Genomic DNA, 25,610 nt, shown 5'->3' on the forward strand with positions numbered 1-25,610 from the left:
TTTGATGCTTGTATTGACCAAATGCATCCAGTCATATTCTGTGACAAACTATTACTTCATTTCCCTGAAATTGTGTGGTGGATCAGCTTTGTTTGAATGGATTATTTAGTCAGCTTAAATTGATGTAAAATTTTGAATTTGTTATCATATATTTTCTACAAGAGACTAATTCTTGTTTTGTCTTAATATGAAGCCATGAACATCAACATCCACTTTCAGCCTTACCCACTAAGGGCTAAGGCAAAAACCCTCCTTACCATAGAGAAAAAGTGCTGTTGATTGTTCAAATTCACGTGAAAGTGGGGTTTAGGCTTTAGCTTTTAGAAACTAATTCTACGCCACTTCCTAAGAGTAAATCGTCAAAATTTGTGTGTAGACAACCGTATCAAACACCCTTGTCATAAGAAGATCCACAATCTACAAAAGTGGTAATGTGTGAATTGTGATAGGACATAACAAAGCAATTACCTACAAAAGTGGGAGGGGAGTCCCATTAATGCCATTCTAAAGTTTTGAGTATATTTGTCCATAGAAAAACAAAGAAAACAATCCTATATTGTATTTTTAGGAGTTTTGGTACAAAGATTGAGTTTAAATTCAGCTCAAATACTTCGAGTCCCAAAGAGTTTGAATTTGGATTCCTATACGAAAGATTTAGGATTTATAACTTTGAGTTTGGTCATGTATGTTTGGCATATGGCTTTTTTATTGGCTTTTGACTTTTGGTTTTTCAATTTGGTCCAAAAAAAAATGTTCGGTTATTGGCTTTTTGATTGGCTGAAAAGCTGACTTTTAAGCCAAAATAAAAAAAAGCTACTTGGAGCAGCTTTTTGGATTGGCTTATTATCCCACAAACTCTCTAATAAACAGCCAACTGCCACAACTAATTTTGTCCAAATGCTTTTGCAAACAGCCAGCTTAAACAGCCAACTTAAAAAGCCAATACATACGGCTAATGCTTCTAGCCAGTCAAACAAGCTAACTAAACCAGTCAAAAGCCAACATCCAACCGCTGATTGCCAAACAACCCCAAAATATTCAATATAGTCTTAAGCAGTCTAGCTAGTTTGGACATGATTTTGACTTTTTTGTGTCTACTTACAGTTTTAGATTTTATTTCTAATTGCACTTTCTTCTTTGCATTAACTAATTATTTATTATAAAATGTCAATTTCTTATTATTATGGATTTATAAAATATTATCTTTGTAATTATGCAAATTATCATTATCAAAGATCCAAATGTTTTTATCGTAATACAATGGGAAAAATGGTATCGAGATTCATTTTTTTTTTAAAATGTGAATTGATCTTTTACGAATCGATTGAGTATAAATCATGTGATATGATTTTCAAAAGCGTCCTAAGTTGGACTATGTCAAATTTATAATTGAGTCAATAAAATGCATTAAGGTGAGTGTTCCCTAGTTCCAATCTGTAAGGACGAAATTTCGGAACAATCAAACAACAACGTGCACTCATTTTATTTTATTTTTCGACATTGAGAAATCGTACATTAATTAAAAGAGGAACTACAACTTAATGCTAATACAACACAAACTAAAACAACCAAATAAATAAAACTAAAGGAGCCTTAGAAGCTCGTGCCTTCCACCTATTACAGAAATAAATAAAAATGATACAAAGTCGCGTAGAAAGGGGCGTGTCACTTGTCAGTGCCGATGATGGTGGATGAAAACCTCAGATGGCTGATGGAAGTGGTAGAAGAAGCGGTGGACGATCACGATCCGGACAGCGAACAACCAATGGCGAGCGTCGCGTCTCGTCGTATGAGCGATCCCAACGATTTGTCATCACTTGGGATTCTTAGCTCATGACCATGTGAGGAGTCACATTCCATTGTGACTCACGACTCTCCATCGAGAGTATTTCAAATTTCTCCATGATGTAGGAGAAATGCTGATGAGTGGGCTTGCTGTAAACCCCCAGATGCAACTGGGGTGCCGCCTATAGATTTGAATTTTTCAAGGCAAAGGTCATTAAGATCAATGTCAAGCTAATAGTAGAGCCAAACAAGTTTAGCCCTCAAGCACACCTCCGGTTTTCAAAATCGAAAAATATACGTCCCAACCGTGAAAGCCTATCATCACCTTATCCTTGCTCGGGATCTTCGTGAGTCACCTTGTTCCTCAGCACATAATCCAAAAATCCGACATACTCAATTGTTACTATTTTTGAACCACCAATCTTGACCCAACTGACTAATACTTGTCGATGGCCACAACCAACCACTGATAACAACTTTAGCAACTCTAAAACAACACACTTCTTTATTTGGAGATTAAACGCGCATTTTAATAATAAAAAAAACTGGGCATACTAACATGCAACCGAACTAGTTGGAGAATCCTGGGAGGAGGGGAAAGGGGAGCCCGACACTAACAGGGGGAAAAGGAGAGCCTGACACTAACGGGGGGAGGGAAAAGGGAGCCCGAAACAACTACATGGGAGGGGAAGGGGAAGCCCAAGACAACCACTACATTAAATAAGGGATTGTGCCAACCAAACACGAGGACGGGGATGGGAACCATGACCGACAACACACGGAGGCAGCAATGGGAGGGGGGATACTGACCAACCTGACAACTGACGCACAGGGGAGGGGGAGGGGGAAAACTTGTCGAACAGGGGAGGGGGAGGGTGAAAACTTGTCGAACAGAAGAGGGGGAGAGCGAGCACCGAAGCACAGTGGTGGGGGAGAGGTGGAGAGCTTACACACAGGGGAGGGGGAGATGAAAATCTGACTCACGAACCACCGAACAGGGAAGGGAAGGGAAGGGGTAGTGGAGCGATGAGAACAGGGTGAGGGGAAAACGCGGGGGAGGGAGACTAGAGGTCCCTAATACTAAAACTACACCTAAACGACAATGGGGGTGACTCGCCGGCGACTAGGCTGAAGCATCAGCCGCCAGCGAGCCTGGCTGGGGAGTTGTTTTTAGGGTTTGGGGGAGAGAATGCTTTAAAAAGAAGAAAGGCTTTTTAAGGCCTCCCAGTTTATACTATGATGGCAGTGCACTCGTTTTCTTATACAGAACATTTTCAAATTCTTATAGTTTATTAATCCTTACTAAAAAAAATCCTTTATTTACATAAATACTTTCAACAAAATATTAAATGTTACTCTGCAAGCGTCTGACCCTTAATCATTATTTTTGGCATATTGAACATAACACATATGTTATGTTAAACGGTTTTTTCACCATATACCCCTTACAATTTTTTAATTCACCAAATACCCCTACATTTTTCGAAATTGACCATATACCTCTGAGTTTCTTGAAAATACATTAGAAGCCCTTAATGACTAACGATGGTTAACTCCTTCTAACCCTTACCCCTAACCTAAATCTAACCGCTAACAACCAGTCAACCACCACCACCTCCCCTCACCTGCAGCCCCCACCCCACCCCACCCCCACTGTATTCCCGCAGCCCCTCCCCCACTCCCACGCCCCTACAAACCCCCAACCCCCAACCCTCCCCATCCCCACCCCCCCCTACCCCTTCGAATCTTGCAAACCCCCACACCCGCTCGAATAAAAGTCGAAATGCAAGCCACAATGAATAGGTAATTTGGAATGGACTCGAATTATATTTAGTTTTGATTCGTATTGAGTTTTATGAAAATTTGAATTTTTGAATTGCTTGGATTGAGAGTGATTGGATCCAAAAAATTCAAAAATAACTGAGTGGCAAACAAGCCATTTATTGAACATGGGATTGAACTTAAGTGTTTTCGAATTTTGTATGGATTATTGATTGTTTTATGGGATTGTATGAATTACTTTTATTATCAAATACTTTATTTTGATGCTCATGCTTAAATTATTTGGTCAAAAGATTAGAATTCAAAATTTAATGTTTGAAAATTCGAATTAAATCAGTTTGGAGTCAAATTCTTATTGATTTGGATTGAAAAATTAAAATCTAATTTTTTGTTACGATTGAACTAAGTCTAATTCAAACTATGCAGAAAACTTTCACCTTAGAGCAACTACAATGGCAAGCTACAACCACTTGTAGCTTTGTGTGCCACATCAAATTTCCAAACTACAACATTCCCAAGATACAACCTCTCCCAATGGATAACTACAACCACTTGTAGTTTTTATAGGTCCCACATGTCATCACCATATAAACAATTTTTAATATACAATTATATATATCAACATTATTGCCTATTCCTCCGCCACCAGTGTTCTTCTCAACCTCTTATTGTTCATCAACATCGATAGCTGCTCCTGAAATTGGAGAGTCTTTGTGCATGGTAGAAGCTCCAATACTCTCTCTTCGTGAAATTTCATGAACCACGTATGATTCATGAGGGAAAGGAGGACGTGAGTAGTACATTATAGGCGTAATCGAACGATTACTCGACCTAGGCAGGTAATAATAGGATGGATGGTAATACATTGGAGCGTTGAGGGGAATCGCTTGATTTGGATCATAGTAAGATCGGAAAGTCGGGTGAATCGGTACATTTTGGGCATTTGGATTATTTTGGGTTGGATTTTGGGATGTTTGATTTTCTAAATTTTGAAAATTTTCTAAATAAGGATAATATTGACAATATGAATCTAGAGAATAATCATCCATTCGTAGGTATATTTTTTTGAAGGAAATAATATATGAGAAAGAGATTATAGAAATTTTGTGGATATATTTTTTTACAACATTGTTACTCCTATTTATAGAATTTGAAAAAAAAAAACAAAAAAAACGTTGCATATACTGTAGCACAATATTACCGTTGCTAATTACTTTACAGCTCAAAGTATTTTACAGTTCCATATTACCGTTGCAAGTCTCCTATTATGCATAGAAAGTGAAATGAAAAGTAAAAAGTGAAATAATAAGTGAAAGTGAACCCCACAAAGAGTAGACAACGCAAATAGCTTTGTAAAGGTACTTGACTTCCCAAAGCAACAAACTTTCTTTCACTCGAACAACAAAGCTACTAGCTCAACTATATGTTACTAGCCTTCATATGCACGCGATGCGTGCGTTAATTTCAAAATTTGTTATTCTATTAGATACTTCATTCGTACTTTATTTATGATTAAACTTAAATGTGAAAAATTCAACAGTTAAATGAGTTTAGATATATTAATTCGCTAATGTAAAAAATAAAAAGGTTATGAGTGATTGTTAACATTAATTTTTTGTGAATGAATATTGAACAAAAAGAACAAAAATAATGAGTTGGTTTAACTGAATTAAAGAGTATCAAAGGTAGTGAATGTTCAGACTTTTCATGTGCATGTTGTGTATGCCATCTTTTTTATAAGGTATAATATTTTGTCCATTTAATTTTTGATTGAAGTATTTGATGCATATACCATTTTAAACTTATTTTAAATGGCAAGTTGGAATGAGAATTTTTAAATGATTTGCTTTTGTAATTTTTTTCATTCCATTAATTAGATCATTAAGGGTATTCTGGTCACTTCAAAAGAGAACACCACACCTCCTCCCTTGGCTTATATAATAGAGATTTGCAAGCTGGGACTTAAACTACAACGCTGGAGCTACTCTTAGTGGCTTACTTAGAGCAACTTCAATGGTTAGCTAAAATAATACTTGGCTAAAGATGCCACATCATTTTTCCTTAGTTGATTCTATCTTTGACCAACTTCCCTTTAGTGATTGAGAACGTATTGTGTCGGACTCGTCCGACCATAATCTTGGTCGGACGACTTTCAGGTGGTTCCAATTTTTTTTCAGGTAGTCTTCATTTTTTTTCAGGTGGTTCCAATTTTTTTTCAGGTAGTCTTCATTTTGTTTTCAGTTAGTCTTCTTTGTTTTTCAGTGGGTTTTTGTGCTTCAGTTAGACTTACTTGGGTTTCAGTTGGTCTTTATTCTTTTTCAGGTAGTCTACATTTTTCTTCAGGTAGTCTTCATTTTGTTTCAGTTAGTCCATTATTTCTTTCAGTTGGCCCATTATTTCTTTCAGTTGGTCCAACTGAAAGAAAAGAAAGTCCAACTGAAAGAAAAGAAAGTCTAACTGAAAGAAAAGAAAGTCCAACTGAAAGAAAAGAAAGTCTAACTGAAAGAAAAGAAAGTCCAACTGAAACAAAACAAAGTCCAACTGAAACAAAAAAAATAACCAACTGAAAATGGAAAAGAGGAAAAGAATGAAGACTGAAATTAAGAATTTCATGAAGAAAACTACCAACCTCAATTTGTTGTTACTCGCCACCTTCTTCAAGTTCAAGCCTGAGGAATACGGTAATTTCTTTTGATGGACGAACAGCTTCTATGCCCGATATGCAACTAACTGATGCAAACATTATCAATATGACCATGAGAGGAGGGAAGAAATGGCACAAATGGATCAAAATAGGGATTGAGGGAAAAGATATTGAGCTGGCAGGCTGAGCTGGCAATAGAAAAGCTGGCAATAGAAAGTGGAAGGAGAATGAATGACACCTCACTTAGGGGGAATAAAAACTATATTTGTCCTTTTCTATTCAGTTATTTTTGCAGTAATTCTGTTAGGAGGAATAACCTCATTTTCTTTTTCCTTTATTTTTCTGCTATCATGTAAAGGCTATAAAAAGCCTATTACCGTTGAGTAATGTTCATGCTAATGAAAACAATCTTCCTCTTTTTCTGAATCTCTCTCTCTCTCACTAAGTTCCATTCTTAATCATTATTGATTATTGATTCATTTCTTGAAGGTTATTCTACATTCTAACTTTCTGAAATTATCAATACTAATTCTCATCTCTTAAATGAGGTTGGATTAGATTATCCTAAGCAACTGTAAGTCAGTTGTATCATAGGTATCAGAGCAGTTGAGTCCTTGGAGTAATCATGCCACCCAAACCTACAGGCAGGGTTAGCGAAGAAGGAGAGTATGTGTCATCATCAGACCTCCAGAAGCTAGAGGTAACCATTAAAAACTTGCTAGAACAAAACCAGATCAGTAATAGCTTGAATATAGATAAAAACACCCAGACTATTACAGACATTACAAAGAAACTTGATGAAACTCATGCTCTAAACACCATGAACATTGATAAAAATGCAAAATCAATCTCTGAACTGAGTGATTTAATGATGGGGTTGTCTGTTCAAATTACCAAATTAGTATCTGAGAAAGATACAGAGGGCCAGGCTAATAATGTGTTAGTTAATCACACCCAGGGAAATCAATCTTATCAGTTTTCCACTAGGCTCACTAAGATTGAGTTTCCTAAATTTGAAGGGGAAGGGCTGAAATCTTGGTTGTATAAGTGTAACCAGTTCTTTGAGTTGGATAATGTAAATGATTTGCAAAAAGTAAAATTAGCAGCTATCCATCTGGAAGGTAGAGCTCTGTTATGGCACCAGAGTTACACTAAGAGTAAGGGAGTGGTTAGCTGGAATCAGTATGTGCAAGACATAACTGATCGCTTTGGAGAGATTTATGATGATCCCATGGCAGACTTGAAGGCCTTAAAACAAACTGGTACCATTCAACAGTACCATGACTCATTTGATAGCTTGGCCAGTAGATTAACCTTATCACCTGAACACTTGCTGAGCTGCTACTTGGGAGGACTGGAGGAAGAAATCCAGCTAGCAGTAAGAATGTTCACACCCAGTACCATCCAACAAGCCCACTGTTTGGCAAAACTCCAGGAGGCAGTACACAGGAATAGGAAACCTAAAACACTACCACCACAAAAAGCCTTACCTCCCCTTTTACCTACACCCAAGCTCACCCCAGGTCCTAACTCTTCCTGGAAGGGAACCACACAGAAATTTAACCCTACAAACAACCCAAATAGGAGGACCCTTACTGCTGCTGAAATGGGGGAAAAAAGAGCCAAGGGTCTTTGTTTTTGGTGTGATGAAAAATATGATCAGGGACATAAATGTAAAGGGAAGAGACCCCAGCTGTTTCACATTGAGGTAGAAGATGATGAAGAGGAGCAGGAAACAGAAGAGAGTGAAGAGACTCAAACAGAACCTATGTGTGCTCAGATATCCTTGCAAGCCTTAGATGGAAACTGTAACTTCCAAACTATGAGGATGGTAGGCCAACACAACAAGAAGCCTCTACAGGTCTTGTTGGACAGTGGGAGTACTCATAACTTCCTAGATTCCTCCACTGCAGCAAGGTTAAGATGTAAGGTAGAGAAGGTAGCTCCAATGTGGGTGAAAGTAGCGGATGGGGGTCAAATCAAGTGTGACTCCATCACTAGGAACTTTGAGTGGAGAATGCAAGGATATACTTTCAATGCAGATCTTCTACTACTGCCACTGAGTGGGAGTGATGCAGTAATGGGAATACAATGGTTCACGACCCTAGGTCCAATCCTTTGGGATTTCAAAAACCTAACCATGGAGTTTAAGCAAGATGGCAGGAAGGTGAAGTTGAGAGGGGCTACCACAATGAGGCTAAAAAGCATACCATCTGAACAGCTCATTAAGCTAATACAACATACAGGGGAACTCTCTACGATGCAGGTAGTACCAGTGCATAGCTATTTTAATCCACAACTCAATTCCTTGCAACCTGAGGACAGCCTACATCCTGATATCCTTTACCTACTACAAAAATTCCCTAAACTTTTCTCAGATATTTCTGAATTACCACCTACTAGGGAGAAATTTGATCACAAAATTCCTCTCAAAGACAACACCCAAGCCATAAATATTCGACCATACAGGTACCCTGCAACCCAGAAAAATATCATTGAAGAGTTGGTTCAGGAGCTTTTGGACCAGGGACTAATCAGAGATAGCACCAGCTCTTTTGCTGCCCCAGTAGTCTTAGTCAAGAAGAGAGATGGGGGGTGGAGAATGTGTGTTGACTACAGGGCTCTCAACAAGGCCACTGTGAAGGACAAGTTCCCTATACCTGTTATTGAAGAGTTACTGGATGAGCTACAAGGTACCTCATACTTCTCTAAAATTGCCTTGAAATCTAGCTATCATCAGATTAGGATGCATGATGGTGACATCCATAAGACTGCATTTAAGACTCATTTTGGTCATTTTGAGTACTTGGTCATGCCATTTGGACTGACCAATGCACCCTCTACCTTTCAGTCTTTAATGAACTTTGTGTTTAAACCATACTTGAGGAAATTTGTACTAGTATTCTTTGATGATATAGTAGTTTATAGTCCCACTTGGGAGCAGCATCTTAACCATTTACAGGTTGTCCTGGAAGCCATGGAGGACAATTCCCTTCATGCCAATTTGAAGAAATGTTCCTTTGGGTCCACCAGAGTTAATTATTTGGGGCACATTATCTCTGAAGAAGGGGTTACAACTGAGCCAGAGAAGATTCAAGCCATACTGGACTGGCCCCAACCTAAAACTCTCAAGCAGCTCAGAGGGTTCCTAGGCCTCACAGGATACTACAGAAGGTTTGTGAAGGATTATGGGAAGGTGTGCAAGCCCCTGACAAATCTACTCAAAGTAGATGCTTTTCACTGGAACTCAACAGCAACTGAAGCCTTTGAATTATTGAAGAAAACCATGACTAGCCCACCTGTGCTAGCCTTACCAAACTTTCAGAAACAATTTGTCATTGAAACTGATGCTTCTGGCTCTGGGATAGGGGCAGTGCTCATGCAAGAGGGTCATCCTATTGCCTTTATTAGTAAAGGGTTATCTGAAAGAAATTTGCACCTCTCAGCTTATGAGAAGGAGCTATTAGCAATTGTCTATGCTGTGAGGAAGTGGCAACACTACCTCATGGTCATGCCCTTCATCATCAGGACTGACCAACAAAGTCTGAGATACCTCCTGAGTCACAAAATTGTAACTCCATTTCAGCAGAAATGGATGTCCAAGTTAGCAGGCCTGGACTACATCATTGAGTATAAAAGTGGAGGGGAGAATAAGGTAGCAGACGCATTATCTCGAATTGACAACCCCCAGATCATGGCTCTCCTAGTCTCTACTCTAGATTCCACCTTGCTAGAAGAGATTCAAAGGGTGTGGCAGGAAGATCCTAACATGAAGGCTCTCATTCAGGAAGTGACCACCAACCCTAGCTCTCACCCTCATTTCTCTTGGCAGAATAGCCAACTCAGGAGGAAGGGAAGGTTGGTTATTGGAAACAGCTCTCCTCTTAAAAACAAGATACTCACTTGGCTCCACAACTCACCAGTAGGAGGACACTCAGGGATAGAAGCAACTGTGAGAAGAATTAAGACCTTATTTTACTGGTCTGGCATGAAGAGGGAGGTCACCAATCACATTAAACACTGTGAAGTATGCCAACAGTGTAAGTATGATCATAGCGCTTCTCCAGGGTTGCTCCAGCCTCTTCCTATTCCAGAGAGAGTTTGGGAGGAGATAACCATGGATTTTGTAGAAGGGTTACCAAACTCCATGGGCAAAACAGTGATAATGGTGGTAGTTGACAGGCTCAGCAAGTATGGCCACTTTATCTCCCTATCTCACCCTTTCACAGCTCTCAAGGTGGCCCAAGCTTACCTGGATCAGGTACACAAGCTTCATGGATCACCTAAATCTATTGTTTCTGATAGAGATAAGATCTTCATTAGTGGTTTCTGGTCTGAGTTAATGAAGTTACAAGGGGTACACCACAAGCTGTCCACTGCTTATCATCCCCAAACTGATGGACAAACTGAGGTTCTAAATAGGTGTCTAGAAACTTACTTGAGGTGTATGTGTACTGACACTCCTCAGGAATGGGCAAAATGGTTGGCCCTTGCAGAGTATTGGTATAATACTTCTTACCATTCAGCCATTGGTCTCTCTCCCTATGAAGTACTATATGGTCAATCACCCCCTACACATATTCCTTACTTGGCTGGTTCAACACCCATAGAAAGTGTGGACAGAAGCCTACAGAGAAGGGAGGAGATGATAGCTTTATTAAAAGAGCATCTGAGCAGGGCTCGCAATAGAATGAAACAGCAAGCAGATAGGAAGAGAAGTGACAGGGAATTCATAATTGGAGACTGGGTCTATGTCAAACTCCACCCCTATCAACAACAATCAGTTCAAGCTAGGACTAATCAAAAGCTGGCTCCTAAGTACTATGGTCCATACGAGATCATCAAGAAGATTGGAGCAGTTGCTTATACATTGAAACTACCCCCCTCTTCTAAAATACACCCTACTTTTCATGTCTCTCTCTTAAAGAAACACCATGGACCCTTACCTGTCAGACATGACCCCACTTCCTTCCATATACCCACCTCTGCTGAAACCAGATACCCCATAGCTGTCATTGATAAGAGAACTATCAAGAGGGGCCATCATGCTGTAACTCAGTGGCTAATCCACTGGTCTCACACCGGTCCTGAGGAAGCAACCTGGGAAGATGCCATTGCTATCGAGGAGCAATTTCCACAATTTGATCCTTGGGGTCAAGGATCAGCTCAAGGGAAGGGCATTGATGCAAACATCAGCAATATGACCATGAGAGGAGGGAAGAAATGGCACAAATGGATCAAAATAGGGATTGAGGGAAAAGATACTGAGCTGGCAGGCTGAGCTGGCAATAGAAAAGCTGGCAATAGAAAGTGGAAGGAGAATGAATGACACCTCACTTAGGGGGAATAAAAACTAGATTTGTCCTTTTCTATTCAGTTATTTTTGCAGTAATTCTGTTAGGAGGAATAACCTCATTTTCTTTTTCCTTTATTTTTCTGCTATCATGTAAAGGCTATAAAAAGCCTATTACCGTTGAGTAATGTTCATGCTAATGAAAACAATCTTCCTCTTTTTCTGAATCTCTCTCTCTCTAAGTTTCATTCTTAATCATTATTGATTATTGATTCATTTCTTGAAGGTTATTCTACATTCTAACTTTCTGAAATTATCAATACTAATTCTCATCTCTTAAATGAGGTTGGATTAGATTATCCTAAGCAACTGTAAGTCAGTTGTATCACTAACAGTGTCATTTTTCTGTCTTTTCTCATCTTGCTCCTGTCTAACTTTGTTATATGAATCTAATATCGCTGATCTATCAACTGTTTTGATCACAAAGGCTCCATTCCGATAAAGAAGAGGTTAGATGATCGTACTAGGTTCTTGTCTGTTTGTTTGACAGGCCACAGGCTTCCTGAGAATTGTATTTGGGACCTCTCACAACAGAGGGTTCGACATTCCAGAACATGGGAAAGTCATCACTCCCTCACTAAAACCATTATAGTATCCCCATTAAGCTCAAACATGATTTGAAGGGGCATCGAAGAGAGAAGGACAGTGAATGTCTTTGTGAAGCTTACAATTGGGCTCAGCCCGTCTGACGAGAATATTGGGTCAGATGGTCTGACCCAATACTTTCACTTAGTGATTTAGCTAGTTGCTTAGGTAGGTACTACAATCACCATTTCCTTTTTTTTATATATAAATTATCACTTATTGAAAATCTATTTGTTGTGTAGGATCCAACATTTTGGCTAAGCCAATTTGCTCTATAGAGTCATTTTGCTTAGTAAAGCAAAACTCCATTATATGCTCCAATAGTTAAGCAACTAGCTATATATTTTACAAAATTGCTAGCAAGTCCTTCTTTCGCAACATTGGAGATTATTTGGAGTATCGACCTGTTGTAATGACACCACAACGTTCCAGCATTGATTACACTCCTTAGTCACACGACGAGTGGCACCTTCTCAACACGTCGCCTGTGCCCTTGCGCCGCCTCGCCAAAATCAACTTCACTTTTTACAAACCCAACAACTTTTTTTTTTCCTTCATTTGCATTTATGAATTATGAGAAAGAGAAAATTTCAACATTTTATAAGCCATCCACTAAAAATGTTTACTTGAGATGAAATTTAGAACTGCACCATCTTAAAAATTTAATTGTCATTGTTTATCATTTAGGCCTTTCCAATTTTCATTTGATGAAGGTTCCTGTGGGTTTTATTGCAAATCTTTGGAGCTTCATCAAATTTCTGCCTTTCTTCATCTTGCTTCTCATTTTGGGCATCTTCAAAGGTCCTATTTTTTCTATATTATTTACTAATTAACTCTTCATTATTTTTCTTTTGATAATAAGCTTTAATTTATAGTATTTTCTAACCATTATTTTGTTTAATAAACTGCATTTACTACTTTATGGAAAGCATAATTTTAAGATAATTTGACCCATAACATAATTTCACCCATAACTAAGTTATGGGTGATCATTTGGGCAGCTAAGTTAGAAAATGTTGTCAACTTTAATTACTCTGAATAAGTATTGTAGCATTTAATACTGTATTGTTATTATTCATCATTTCATTGACCTCTAATTTTATAAGCAAATGATACTTGTATTGGTGGTGTAGAAATCACTTATTAGGGTTTATTTTGCCTTAGATTTTGAAGTAGCTTAAATGATAATTTTTTACAAAGTACTAGTGTATGCTAGAATTTAGCTTTTGTAGTAGTGTTTCACAAAAGTCAACAAAACTAGCTGTTGTGTGGTTAGCAAAATCTACCATATATAGCTTCGAGGTACCATTTTTTTCTATTTATTTTGTTATTTCAACAAGAAGTTTATGCCAAAAACCTGTATTAAATAGCTAATTCAATTGCTACCTTTAACACACTACTAGTCTACGGCTAATGGTTACTCATAGCTTGTAGTTATTACAACCGCTAGTTTTGCCGAACATGTCCTTAGTCCTAAGGGATTAGGTAAAGAACTTTCATTGTGAGTTATGAGGATTATGGTGGATGGGTATGGAACAACTTGGTTAAAATCAATTTCATCTTTTAGCATTGGTGCAATTGAAATGTGTGTAGATAGACAATACATACTTATTCCAACATAAATCTTGGTTTTTGGATGCCAATGAACTATTTATTGCAATTGTTGAAGCAGTGCAATTGTAATTTGATAGGAAGCCTACGTTGAGACTTGATAAGTCCTTTCGAGACGGTACTATCGAGTCTCACCTCCTTTCCCTGGTCTAAGTTGTAGTATGGTTATCTTGCAATGAGAAGTCTCTTATTTACCACTAAGAAAAAGTAATTCTGTATCACAATGATTAGACGAACGATTGTTATAGTTAAATCTTTGGTCCCTTTTTTATTAACATGGAAAGTATTGGAGATGGAATATTGTGGAGTTGTTAATTGACATAAACACATGAATTCTCACCATCCAAAAAATGGAGGATTGATCCCCCTTAGCTAAGTGGAGCTTCACATGTGAAGATCTACTTTCCATACTCGGCCAAACAATTTTTTGTACTTCTCAGTTTGCATTGGAATGTTCTTCATTCAACCAAGCGAACACTTGATGATTAACTTTAGTAATCCCTATGTCTAGTATGATCATCTCTTGATTATTGATTTCTTCCTTACATGGAACATGCGAAGTCTTTTTTCTCTCTTTAAAGCATAGTAATAAATGACTCCTTGAAGGTTATTGCTCGTTTGACTATAGATGAAGAATATATTGAGAATAATCATTTAGTTGTCATAAGATCAAATTCCAGTCAGAAAATTAGTTTCACTTGCAATATCATATATATTTTACACTAACAAGATCACATATATGACCAATAAACTAGTAGTTTGAGTTCTCAGTTTCCGACTTTTTCTAGAGTTCATGTTTGCCGTCAATAATGGAGTAGTTCGTGGAAGTACTTTTTCTTGTGTAACATACTGCTATATTTATTTGCTGTTTCTGTCGAAGTTTTTTCTAGATATAACTTTCTACATTTGTCGAGAATTTTATTCAAATGAGGTTTATGCTGAACTGTGAGAGGTTGAGTAGTTTATCATAAATCGTAATTTACATGAAACGTTGTTTATATTCTGAAGTGCACTTCACAGCTTTGATCATCAGTCCAGTTGCAGCAGTCATTATCAGTGTTGGAAATTCTTCAGTGATTATCGGACTGTGGCCTGCTCATTTTATCTGGACTTGTTACTGTGTAGTGAGGTGTGTTTTGTTCTGTTCATTCCACTCTCAGTACACAGTTTGTGAAGCTTCATATGCTTTTTTGATCTCTCATATTAGTATTCTTTAACCTCATTGTTCTGTTTGGCTTTTGACTACCAGAACAAAGAGATTGGGGATGACTCTGAAGATTGGGACATTGCTTTTCTTGCCGATGCCTCTTGTCCTTTGGCCTTTTGCTGGTATCCTTGGGAGTTTTGTAGGTGGGATTGGATTCGGGTTTTTTTCGCCATTAATTGCAACTTTTGAAGCTGTTGGAGAGAATGTCCCTGATAAATGCTACCACTGTGTAGCTGTAAGATATATTCCTTTCCAAGCCTATCTTTATATGGTTGCTATTATGCTACAACATGTTATGTTCAATTCACTGAGACTTACTCTGTACATATTTTTGCCTGAATACTTTTCTCTTATCTTTTATCGATTTAATAAATGGATTTCTTCCAATATTTTTGTTGTAATTGTGTGGGGAATATACAATAATAAGATAGTAGACGATTTCATTGAAGCGAATTTTTTCATTTATCATCAGTAGCTGGCTGACATTGCATCAGCTATATATGGTTCATCTAGTAGAAGTCGATTGAATGCATATAGTAGTACTTTCAAGCAAAAACAAAGATAGATGGTGACATACCTCCTCAAAAACTATTCTTCTGGCCATAAGTTTACCATTCCCACGACAACAAGGATTTTTTTTTTTTGACAGAACATTACAATATGGTTGATATGGATCTTTTATTTTACATATGGCTTGCTTACATTTACATTACAACAGGATGGCTGTTGGCCAACAATTCAGGCAAGCTGCACGGTGGTACGGGACTTCACTGATTTTTGCTTCCACTCCTACTTCTCCTACATGGATGAACTCATCATGAAAACACCTGCTGAGGAGGAGCCCGTGGAGATAAAGTAAATAGATATATAGTCTCATATTCTTCCAAACAAATATGTGTGCTTGTTGAACGCATAAGTTGATTTTTTTTGAGTTGGTACTTATTATGACTATATTGTATTTTTTAAGGCTGTCAAGGTTGCCTGGCTGTTTGTTGGTCAGCCTACTTGCTCTGTTGGTAGATGTACCTTCAATAACAGTCCTTGCTCTTTGGAAGAGCCCATACATGCTTATTACTGGATGGAAAAGGCTATTAGAAGATTTTATTGGAAGAGAAGGGCCATTTCTCGAGACAGTATGTGTCCCATTTGGCGGTCTTGCCATTATCCTTTGGCCTCTTGCCGTAATTGGATCAGTTGTTGCTGCATTCATGTCTAGTTTCTTTCTCGGGGTCTATGCCGGTGTTGTTGTTCATCAGGTATGTTCACAACTTCACATTACTTCGCGGAAGAGATTTTTGTGTCTTCTCTCTCAACATATCAGCTATGTTACTCGAACTCTTCATTTTATCTCAAGTACCTCGATCGGACCCTTGACACTCCGACATGGGTATTTCATTTTGGGCCAGATCATGAAAGTAATTGGTAAAATAGCATAGTCAGACACTTGGATACCTTCCCGTATCTGGCTTGAGTACCCAAGTTCGACATAGCATATCAGTGATTCAATTAATATACCAACATATATGAGGATATGGTCACCATATGTAAATGTAACTAAGATAATAAGTTGACACGTTCTTTGTTAAATTCTATGAGACGATGTTAAAGTATTTAAATGGTCGCAGGAACACTCTTTGAGGATGGGACTTGCATATATTGTAGCTGTTGTCTCCCTATTTGACGAGTATGCTAATGATCTACTTTATTTGGAGCCAGGGTCACGCCTTCCCAGGTATCTTACAGAATTGAAATCTCAAAAACCTATTGATGAAAACACAATTTCTTCCTACAATATCACTTTACACTTAAAAGTTTCATGACTTGTAACCAATTGGACAGCCAGGCCAAGATATCGAAGGAATGCCAACTCTTCTCCGGATAGCATACAGAGGAAAACCTCACACGAAAGTGAGAATAATGTGGAAAAGGATGGAAGAGAAGGGTTAGGTGATTCAACACTGACGTCACAACGCTCAAGAACATTGAAAGCTGCAATTCAACATTATAAGCCAATAAAGGTAAGAAACATATTTAATCTGTACTCAGTATCAGTCTTTCAGAGTCACTATAATTCACTAAATGTTACAGCAAGCCATTATGTGTGCAGTATGCTAAAATAGTAATCTGTTTCACAATCCTGTATTTTTATCTATTTTAATTTTCTTTGATGTCTGAATCTTGGTTGTCTTGTCCTATGAACTGTATCTTTCATTTCTCCCCATCATTGTTTATTTGCAGTTACTGGATTGGCTGTTTAAATCATGTGAGGTGAATGGAAGGAAACTGCTTCATGAAGGTCTGATAAATGTGCAAGACATCAGAGATTGTGTTGTGAAAGGGGATTGCAAGAAGTTGGGAACTGCACTTCCGGCATGGTGCCTTATGAGATGTTTGCTCGTCTCTGCTAAGTCGGATTCACCTGGTTTAGTCGTCCGTACGTTTCTTCTGCACATGACATTCTGTAATTTATGGGTTATTGACAAGTGTGCTCCCTAATCCGTTCAGTTTATCTATTTCCAGCTGATGAGTCTGATCTAACAATTACAAATTGGCCAAGAGATAAAATGTTTCTATGGTTCATTGAACCTCTCTTGATCATGAAAGAGCAGATCAGAAAATTAAATTTAGAGGAAAATGAAGAAGCTTGTTTGCAACGAGCAATCATGCAAAGCAAAAATCAGATACCAGAAGATTGGGATGATATCGGGTTTCCATCTGAAGATAACATCAGAAGAGCACAATTACAATCTATCATCAGAAGGTATGTATCTGTGCAAGGATTTATTGGGGACTCTTTGATATGTTTGAGTAGGAAGATTTGGAAGGGAAGTGAGGGATTTACTTTTGTTGTTTGGATATAACATAGGGGAAGGGAAGGGAAGGGAAGGGAAACATTTCGCCATATTTGTAAATCACATTCCTCTGCTATTTGGAAAGATTTTTAGTTAACAGAAAGTTCATCGTTTTTCCAGATTGCAGGGTATTGTGGGGTCCATGTCCAGGATGCCGACTTTCAGACGTAGATTCCAGCATTTGGTTAGAGTTTTGTACATGGAGGCTGCCAAGACTGGTGCCTTGGTGAACTACATTGTCGACAATTCCACCAGGAGAGATGCTTCAGACAGTCAGGAATCAGATGAGGCCTCAGAAGAAAGTGATGCGGGAAAAACCGAGTATAGTGTCGCAAATATTGTGTAGTCATGGCTTTTTGCAAACTTGGGAGTTGGGACACATACGTTCCGTGGATGAGTTGAGAGAAACTATTTGCCAGAATCAATGGAGTTCAATGCACAATGATCAAAACCGATCAACCAACTAAATAGTGTTTTGGTTGCCTCTACTTTGACAATTGATGGCATAGCTGGGAAAAAGCAATACTATTCAGATGTTATAGTTTCTGCTCGATCAGTTTTATAGAGCATCATAAATGAACTCAGTCAACAAACTACACTCTTGTAAAGATCAAATACCCTCTTTGAACGATCATTATTATATTAATAGAGGATTTTTAACAAATACAAATTATTTGGTTGCGGGTAATAAATGGTGCTACTAATTAATTTTGTAAAGAAATTATTATGGCAACTGTTATGGTAGTGAAATTTCATCCTGCTTGACTCGATGCACCTTTAACATGGTAATAGTCTAATACTTCCTCCGTCCTCTATTAGTTTATCTTCTTTTTTTGCACAGAGTTTTAGAAGAAATAATATTATAGGTCATAAAAAGAAAGAGAAATTATTACTTATATTAAAGTTGAATTTATGTGTGATGAAAAGTTTGTAGTCCCATTTCAAAAACAGCAAAAAAAAGAAAGGAGTAAACTAATAAGGGACATCCTTAAAAGGAATACGGGTAAAATAATAGAGGGCGGAGGGAGTAGATGGTAATATAAATTTGTAAAGAAAAATATTTGAAGATAGAAAAACATTACCTTAGTTTTGAATAAGTAATCATATAAATAGTACATGTGTTAGTTGACAAAAATAAGGGAAGAAAAGCTTTGAAGAAGTGAAAAATGTGGACTTATTTGGTCGATAAAAACATGAAAAATTACATCTCCTGGAAAGTTCACCAAAAGAATGAAGTTACTTTAGGTTCCGCAACTAGGTAAGCAAAACATTCCACGAAAAAATTTAGCTTTGATGATCAACCAGACAAAGCTTGGGACATCCTACAAAAATGCAAATACATGAAGACTCCTTCTGAGACTTCCTATATTCAACTAAATAACTACCTCAAAATATTACCTATAGATGTCATCGCTTACCAAACGAACCGACCAGTGCATTTGCTAAGGAGGTCCTCGTACAAGCAAGTGCCCAAAGGCCAAAACAACAAAAACGTAATAAACATGTTTTAGCATAATAACAGGCAAGTTTCCAGTCAAAGGAAGTTCTGAACTATTTTAGAAGTTGAAATAATCAGATTCGAAATCTCAAGACTAGAACATAGTCAAACTCCAGACTAAAATCTAGAGTGCAACAGTCACAATTATTGGCTAACATGATACCAAAAGAAATTGAAAAGGTGAGAGTTTACAACAACAATTAAAGCTTCCAGAGCTGCTGCAATGACTGCCTGATCTCCATATTTGATGTTCACTAAGCATTTTCTGGCAGGTATCCCGTGAACATCCCCTACTGCAGAACCTATAAATTATCAGAGGAAACATGAGTACCTTCGACTAAAATTGCAGGCTGCTATGGACTTATCTCGATTATATCAAGAGAGAGCAAAGACTCAACAACTCCGGCAACTCATTGTATCCAGCAAGCTATCAAGGGAAATTAAAGTTCAGCTCAATTAATTTATATCTGCTATCAGCTAAATGTTTAAGACTCATGACATGTATATAAGTAATGAGATAATATATGTACATGAAGTTGATGCTCATATTATCTCTGTCCTTCAGATGAAAGTGACTACAATATACAATTGTGCAGTGGCAGCAACTAGTGTTCCACTATGAATGTAATTACAAATAAGATGTAGAGGACCGATACAAACTGGAATAAAGAGAAAAAATTATTTGAACTTCAATCCAAAAAAAAATTGGGCAGCTAATAGTTTCCTGATCGGTTGGAAAGATAAGATAAACTAGCAGTTCTAAATTGCATCAATGGAAAACTAGCTTGGCTGACAACACCAATATATAAAGTCCTAGCTAGCTGTAGACAATGGGTCCAGAACCCCCATGTCCATACCCGGACTAGCTTGGATGCTACCAGGTTGTACAATTCCAATTTGTTCAAACCCTATTGGTCTGTGGTCTTGATCTAGATAAAAGTGCTCCCAACCGTTGTCCTTCTTGTGGGTTATGAGGAGAGAGAGTATAGAAGTAATATTAGTTTATTAGGAGAGAGAAGAAATTTGGTCAACAATTGATGCCCAGCTCTTCATGATGGACCAAGAATAAGAGGAGCAAAGAACGAAATGGAGGAGAGAGAAAAAATGGTGGGGTATGTGAAAGAGTGAGAAAGTAACAAACATAATTAATGACCACAAACTATAGGGCAACCATTGGTTGTGCTCTATAGAGAAGGGTATGACTCCGAGTCCAATGCTTTCCAACCCGACCCTACCCACACACCCGATTAAGTCAGATAAAACATTTAAGCTTATCCTTTACCCGACGTACAACATAAAGAAGCCTAGCTTCACTTAGGGGTTAACCTAAATTCAACCTAAGCTTTCCTCTCTTTCTCAATCACGCTGTAATTCACTAAGTCCGCAATTTACCAAGTGACAGTGAAGCCACCTACTAGTGACAGAATAGTCTTACTTATGTAAATCATTTCCTTCTATTATAAAATTTTACTTTCTTGCCTATGCTAGACTATACATTGACTACATACTAGTCATTCCATTATCTAGCATCATATCACTATTTCTTCTTCACAAAACCAGCTAGAAATGGAAACCTCCCATTATCTAGCATCATATCACTATTTCTTCTTCACAAAACCAGCTAGAAATGGAAACCTCCCAATGGCTCCCATTATCTAGCATCATATCACTATTTCTTCTTCACAAAACCAGCTAGAAATGGAAACCCCACTCCGCCACCACCACCTCCTCCTTCCTACTCACACCATCAACATCACAAACTTAATATTTCTTGTCCTTGATTTACATTAAGTCCAACATCACAAACTTAATATTTCTTGTCCTTGATTTACAAAAAGTCCAACATCACTCTTTGGCTGAACTTTTTCAAGTTGTTGGTCATCCCTACAATGTCATTGATCACATTGATGGCACCACTCTAGATCCCAGAGTCTCCACGGCTGTGTGAAATCAGTTAGATGCCATCTTCTTCTTGTGGGTGTATGGAACCATCATGAAAACTGTATGGCTCTGGTGAAACATGATGTAAGAAAAACTTTCCATGACAACAAAAGATGCTCATGCCGCAGATGTAGATAGTAAGGGAATGGTAGAGACGAAATACCCTTTGCCAAATATCATCATTAGACGTTCGTTTGAAGAAAGTGAAAAGGCTAAAGCCTACATCTTGGAATTAATAGATTTTCTTGCTATTTTCATCAAAATCTTTGCATCTAAGGGGTACTTATTTTGGGGATCATTGACAATATTACTAGCTTAGTTTCAGTAGAGCAGAGAGAGAGAGAGACAACAGGTGGGGTGAGAGGACAACTGGACAAGTGGTGGTGGTGCTGGTGGTTTGATGACGGCTAAACGGAGGATTTAGGCAGTCAGCAAAAAAAATTATGAAACGTATGTATGTATATGTATATGTACATATATACATACATACATATACATATATATACATATAAGAAACACTAGACATGAAATGGTAGTGGAAAAATATTTCTCTTCTTGGATAAACTTTTAAAATTGGGTGGCCAAACACCTTTGACTTTCTCTAGAAATAGTTTCTGGAGAAATGCATCTACGGATTAGAAACTTTTAGACAAATATGAATGGGCACACAATAGGTAAGCAATGTGGCCTTTGTTCAAGATTTTTGACATGAAGTACTGATTCATCTTTAGTTACCATAACAAAAAAGATAAAACATACATTTTGTGATGGTTAATTCATTGATGCATGGCCGCAAAACGCTTCCTTAAATTATTTCTTGACATAAAGGGAACTCTGCTTGACATTTTACACTCTTGTGAAGTTCATAGTTTAACATGGCAAGTAATTATGCAATTAAAACATGAGTCGTGAGGGGTAAACTTTCATAGCATCATATGCATGAAGCATAATAAAAGAAGAATTCAAACCTTTACTTACCTCGTTGCAAAATCGGAAGCATGCTAGCATCTTTCAATGTAAGCAAGATACAGAGCCATTAAAAAATCCAAAAAGATTCCTTTATCAAGATATATCATACACTTATATACGTAAAAAACAGCACAAGGCATCTATAGATAGAAAAAGGCAATTGATTGAAGATGAGCAAACTTAGCAAGTCTGAAATTTTCATGCATGTACGTGTTGTTATAATTCTTTGCAATTTTTTCTAGACACCAGTCACTGAATTCCGTTACTCAGCCTTATAAGCATATGGCAATAAAGATGAATCCTTTTCTCTTTTGTTTTTTTGTTTTTAATCTATTGATATGTGATCATATATCATGGTCATAGCCATTTAAGATTACTTCTTTATGTTTCTTACATGTAATCTGGACTGGAAGTGCTTACTTCTAACAGAATGCTTTACAATAACAGCATTTCCATGATGCATTTAGATAAAAGTTCAGCTTAAAATGTTGACGTGCCCACATAAAAGTAATCAGCTCAGATAGAATACACATTCCATAACCGTAGCACTACAAATTACTCCCTCCGTCCCAATTTATTTGCTACATTTTGCCATTTAGGTGTGTCCCAATTTATTTGCTACATTTGCAACTATTTCCATATATAGTACATAGGTCCCACACTTTATTTACAAATTTGCCATCACTCCCTCCTTGGTTTTTGTAAATATTTCCATATATAGTACATAGGTCCCACAATTTACCTATTTGCTTTTTTGTTAATTCTTGTTATGGCAATGGTCCCCACTCCCTCCTTGGTCTTTGTGATAAAGCAAATGTAGCAAATAATATGGGACAGAGGGAGTAACATAACAACAAGAGCATTGTACAACAGTGACATCCATTTGTACTGACATGTATGGATGTCGAGTTCTGAAGTTCCTAAAAGTTTCACTAAGGATACATCTAGACACATTTAAAATTAGTTAGACAATTTAACTTAACATGACATAGAAGGAAACATATATTTTTACCAAGGAAGTCAGTCAGACATGCACAAAACTCGCTAAACATTGGACTAAATTTAAATGCACAATTGTAAACAAGACCAAGAGAAACAAATTAACTCGACAGTCGAGACTAGCTAGACATTTCAAGTTTACATGATGTAGAAGTAAACATATAATTTTACCAACAATGACAAGTCAGAAGCTTCCTAAACAATTGTGCATTTAACTTGACACATCATCAGAAATGGAATGACTAAGGTAGAGCTATTTGTGTGAAAAAAAGAACTCCTAGTATTGGAACTTGGAAGTTACAGAATTACGATTTACGAGACACAGCTCACTGAAATTCAACTTTAAGATGCATCATAAGCTATATTGATTTTGTATTACAGAAATACAGGTCGACAAAAAGTTACTTACTAGTGAGTTAAAGACACACGGGCACTCTTTCCCCGCCTCTTGCCTGCAACACGACGTATCTCTTGCCCTCTTCTTTTATGGTCCTGCACAGCGCCGCCAATATTTTGTTGCAAATGGGTTATAGTATTATCGTCCTGCAGTAGAGCTAGAGTTTCCATGTAGGTTTCTGCATATGGAGCACAGTATGAGCCTAGGGGCTGAAAATCCACAATTTGTATGGCATTCACAATCGGATAGCCCACCCAACTACCACTTCCAACCAACATCAATCCTCCGTTTCCACTAAAGCCAAGTATGCGTTTCCATCCAAGAGACATATCCAGATCTATTGAGAATAATCTGATCCAAGACTCGGCCACATTATACTTCTTCATCACCCATATGTCGTAAAGATGCTCATGCCGTTGATGAAGCAGAGAAATAGTCTCAGACGATGCCACAATCCGTTGATCCAAGTGTGTACCAAGTTTTGCATCTGGAGGACATGCCATTTCAACAAAAGCCTCAGCATTTAAATCAAATGACACAACAACAAACTGATTACCATCTTTGCTAGTCAAGAAATGAAGAGCTCCATTAACAAATACTGGAATACTTAGTTGTTGCAAGGGCACAGAAGTATTAATATGTCTCCATGATTTGGTACTTAAAGAGAAGATGTCAGCTGAGCATACACCAATTTTACTCAAAAAGGACAAAGGCCTTCTGTCAATTCTCCTATTCTTTATGAAATGAGCAAAGGTAAAAGCAATCCTCAAAATCTTATAGTCATTGGCTAACGCATCAAAGCCAAACCCAAAAGCCAACTTTTGGCAAGCCAATGGTCCATCATCAGACATGCTATAATGAAGACTAGGAACACGAAAAGACTTTTGGAGTGCAGGGTTCCACAAAGTCACAGGGTTGAGCTCATGAGTGTCATCCCATAAGCAAATCAACCCATTAACACAACCCACAACTGTGAAAAAATCCCCTTGAGGTTTATCAAATGGAAAGACCAGTTCCCTAATTGTCTTTAAACTATCAATTTCATCATGTAAGGTGTAAATTTCTTTCTCTTGGTTGTTGCTGAAGCACCTCAAGAGCAGGTTATGATTACCAACAGCATGGTTGTGACGTATATGTGAATTAATAAAGTGAGAACTGCTAATGAGCAAACACCAGGACTTGCAAACAGACCTGCATAGCAGCAGAGCCTTTACAGACAACCTGACCAAAATTTGCAGCAACAGTTCTTCTGGAAAAACATCACTCATTTTTTGAAGAGGAAAATGAGTATGTAGGATGTTTAAGATATTAAAATGGGACTAAAATAAGCAAGAGAAAAGAATTTGGAGAAGCAGGAAGCTGGGTATATATATATATATATATATATATATATATATATATATATATATATATATATATATATTATATATATATAGGCGACCTAGCAATGGCATGACAACCTACTACTTAAAGTAAAGAAAAGTACTGGATGAATCTCCAAAAACCTTACTACTACGTCTTCAGACTTCAGCGTTTCTTTGCAGTAAGTACACTAACCCAGAAACTATAAGTCTATTCAATGTGGACGGGATCCCAAAAGATATCATACATGTTTAATACATTCTCTAAATGGAAATGTATCTTTTCTAGCAGAAAGAATCCTGAAGTTTCCTTTTTCTTACAATTTACATAAGCACCATAAAATTCATACTCCCTCCGTTCTTTAAAGTTGGTTATAGTTACTATTTGCAAGCATATCATGGAAAGACGAGAGACGTAATGTTGTGTGGGGTAAAGTAAGGAAAAGTAGAGAAGAGAAGTAGTGGTGATGGGTAAAGTAAGGAAAAAATAGAAAAGTGACATCTTTTTATAATGAACACGAAATGGATAGGTTGGAGTAAAATAATCATATAGCATCGCCAAAAATGGATGAAAGAGAAAGTGTAACCAACTTAGAGGAACGGACCAATGTGGAAAGCGTAACCAA

General features: G+C 37.5%; 2 protein-coding genes across 2 annotated transcripts; one reads left to right on the forward strand and one right to left on the reverse strand.

Annotated features, from left to right (window-relative positions):
- Nucleotides 1–12,709: 12,709 nt before the first annotated feature.
- On the forward strand, nucleotides 12,710–18,584 carry LOC104883177 (hypothetical protein). The gene is made up of 10 exons (XM_010667655.4): nucleotides 12,710–12,950; nucleotides 14,781–14,889; nucleotides 15,010–15,202; nucleotides 15,686–15,822; nucleotides 15,935–16,223; nucleotides 16,593–16,699; nucleotides 16,811–16,985; nucleotides 17,206–17,401; nucleotides 17,488–17,728; nucleotides 17,940–18,584. The coding sequence occupies exons 1-10, from the start codon at nucleotides 12,857–12,859 to the stop codon at nucleotides 18,163–18,165; spliced, it is 1,767 nt and encodes a 588-aa protein (XP_010665957.1). The 5' UTR covers nucleotides 12,710–12,856; the 3' UTR covers nucleotides 18,166–18,584.
- A 762-nt stretch (nucleotides 18,585–19,346) lies between these two features.
- On the reverse strand, nucleotides 19,347–24,993 carry LOC104883179 (F-box protein At3g07870). Its single transcript, XM_010667656.3, has 2 exons — nucleotides 23,636–24,993; nucleotides 19,347–19,619 (listed from the first exon to the last, which is right to left on the reverse strand). Coding segments are annotated over exons 1-2 (1,257 nt in total). The 5' UTR covers nucleotides 24,892–24,993; the 3' UTR covers nucleotides 19,347–19,618.
- Between the last annotated feature and the right edge of the window lie 617 nt (nucleotides 24,994–25,610).

This window comes from Beta vulgaris, chromosome 9 (genome assembly GCF_026745355.1).
Source record: "Beta vulgaris subsp. vulgaris cultivar EL10 chromosome 9, EL10.2, whole genome shotgun sequence".
Taxonomy (NCBI): domain Eukaryota; kingdom Viridiplantae; phylum Streptophyta; class Magnoliopsida; order Caryophyllales; family Amaranthaceae; genus Beta; species Beta vulgaris.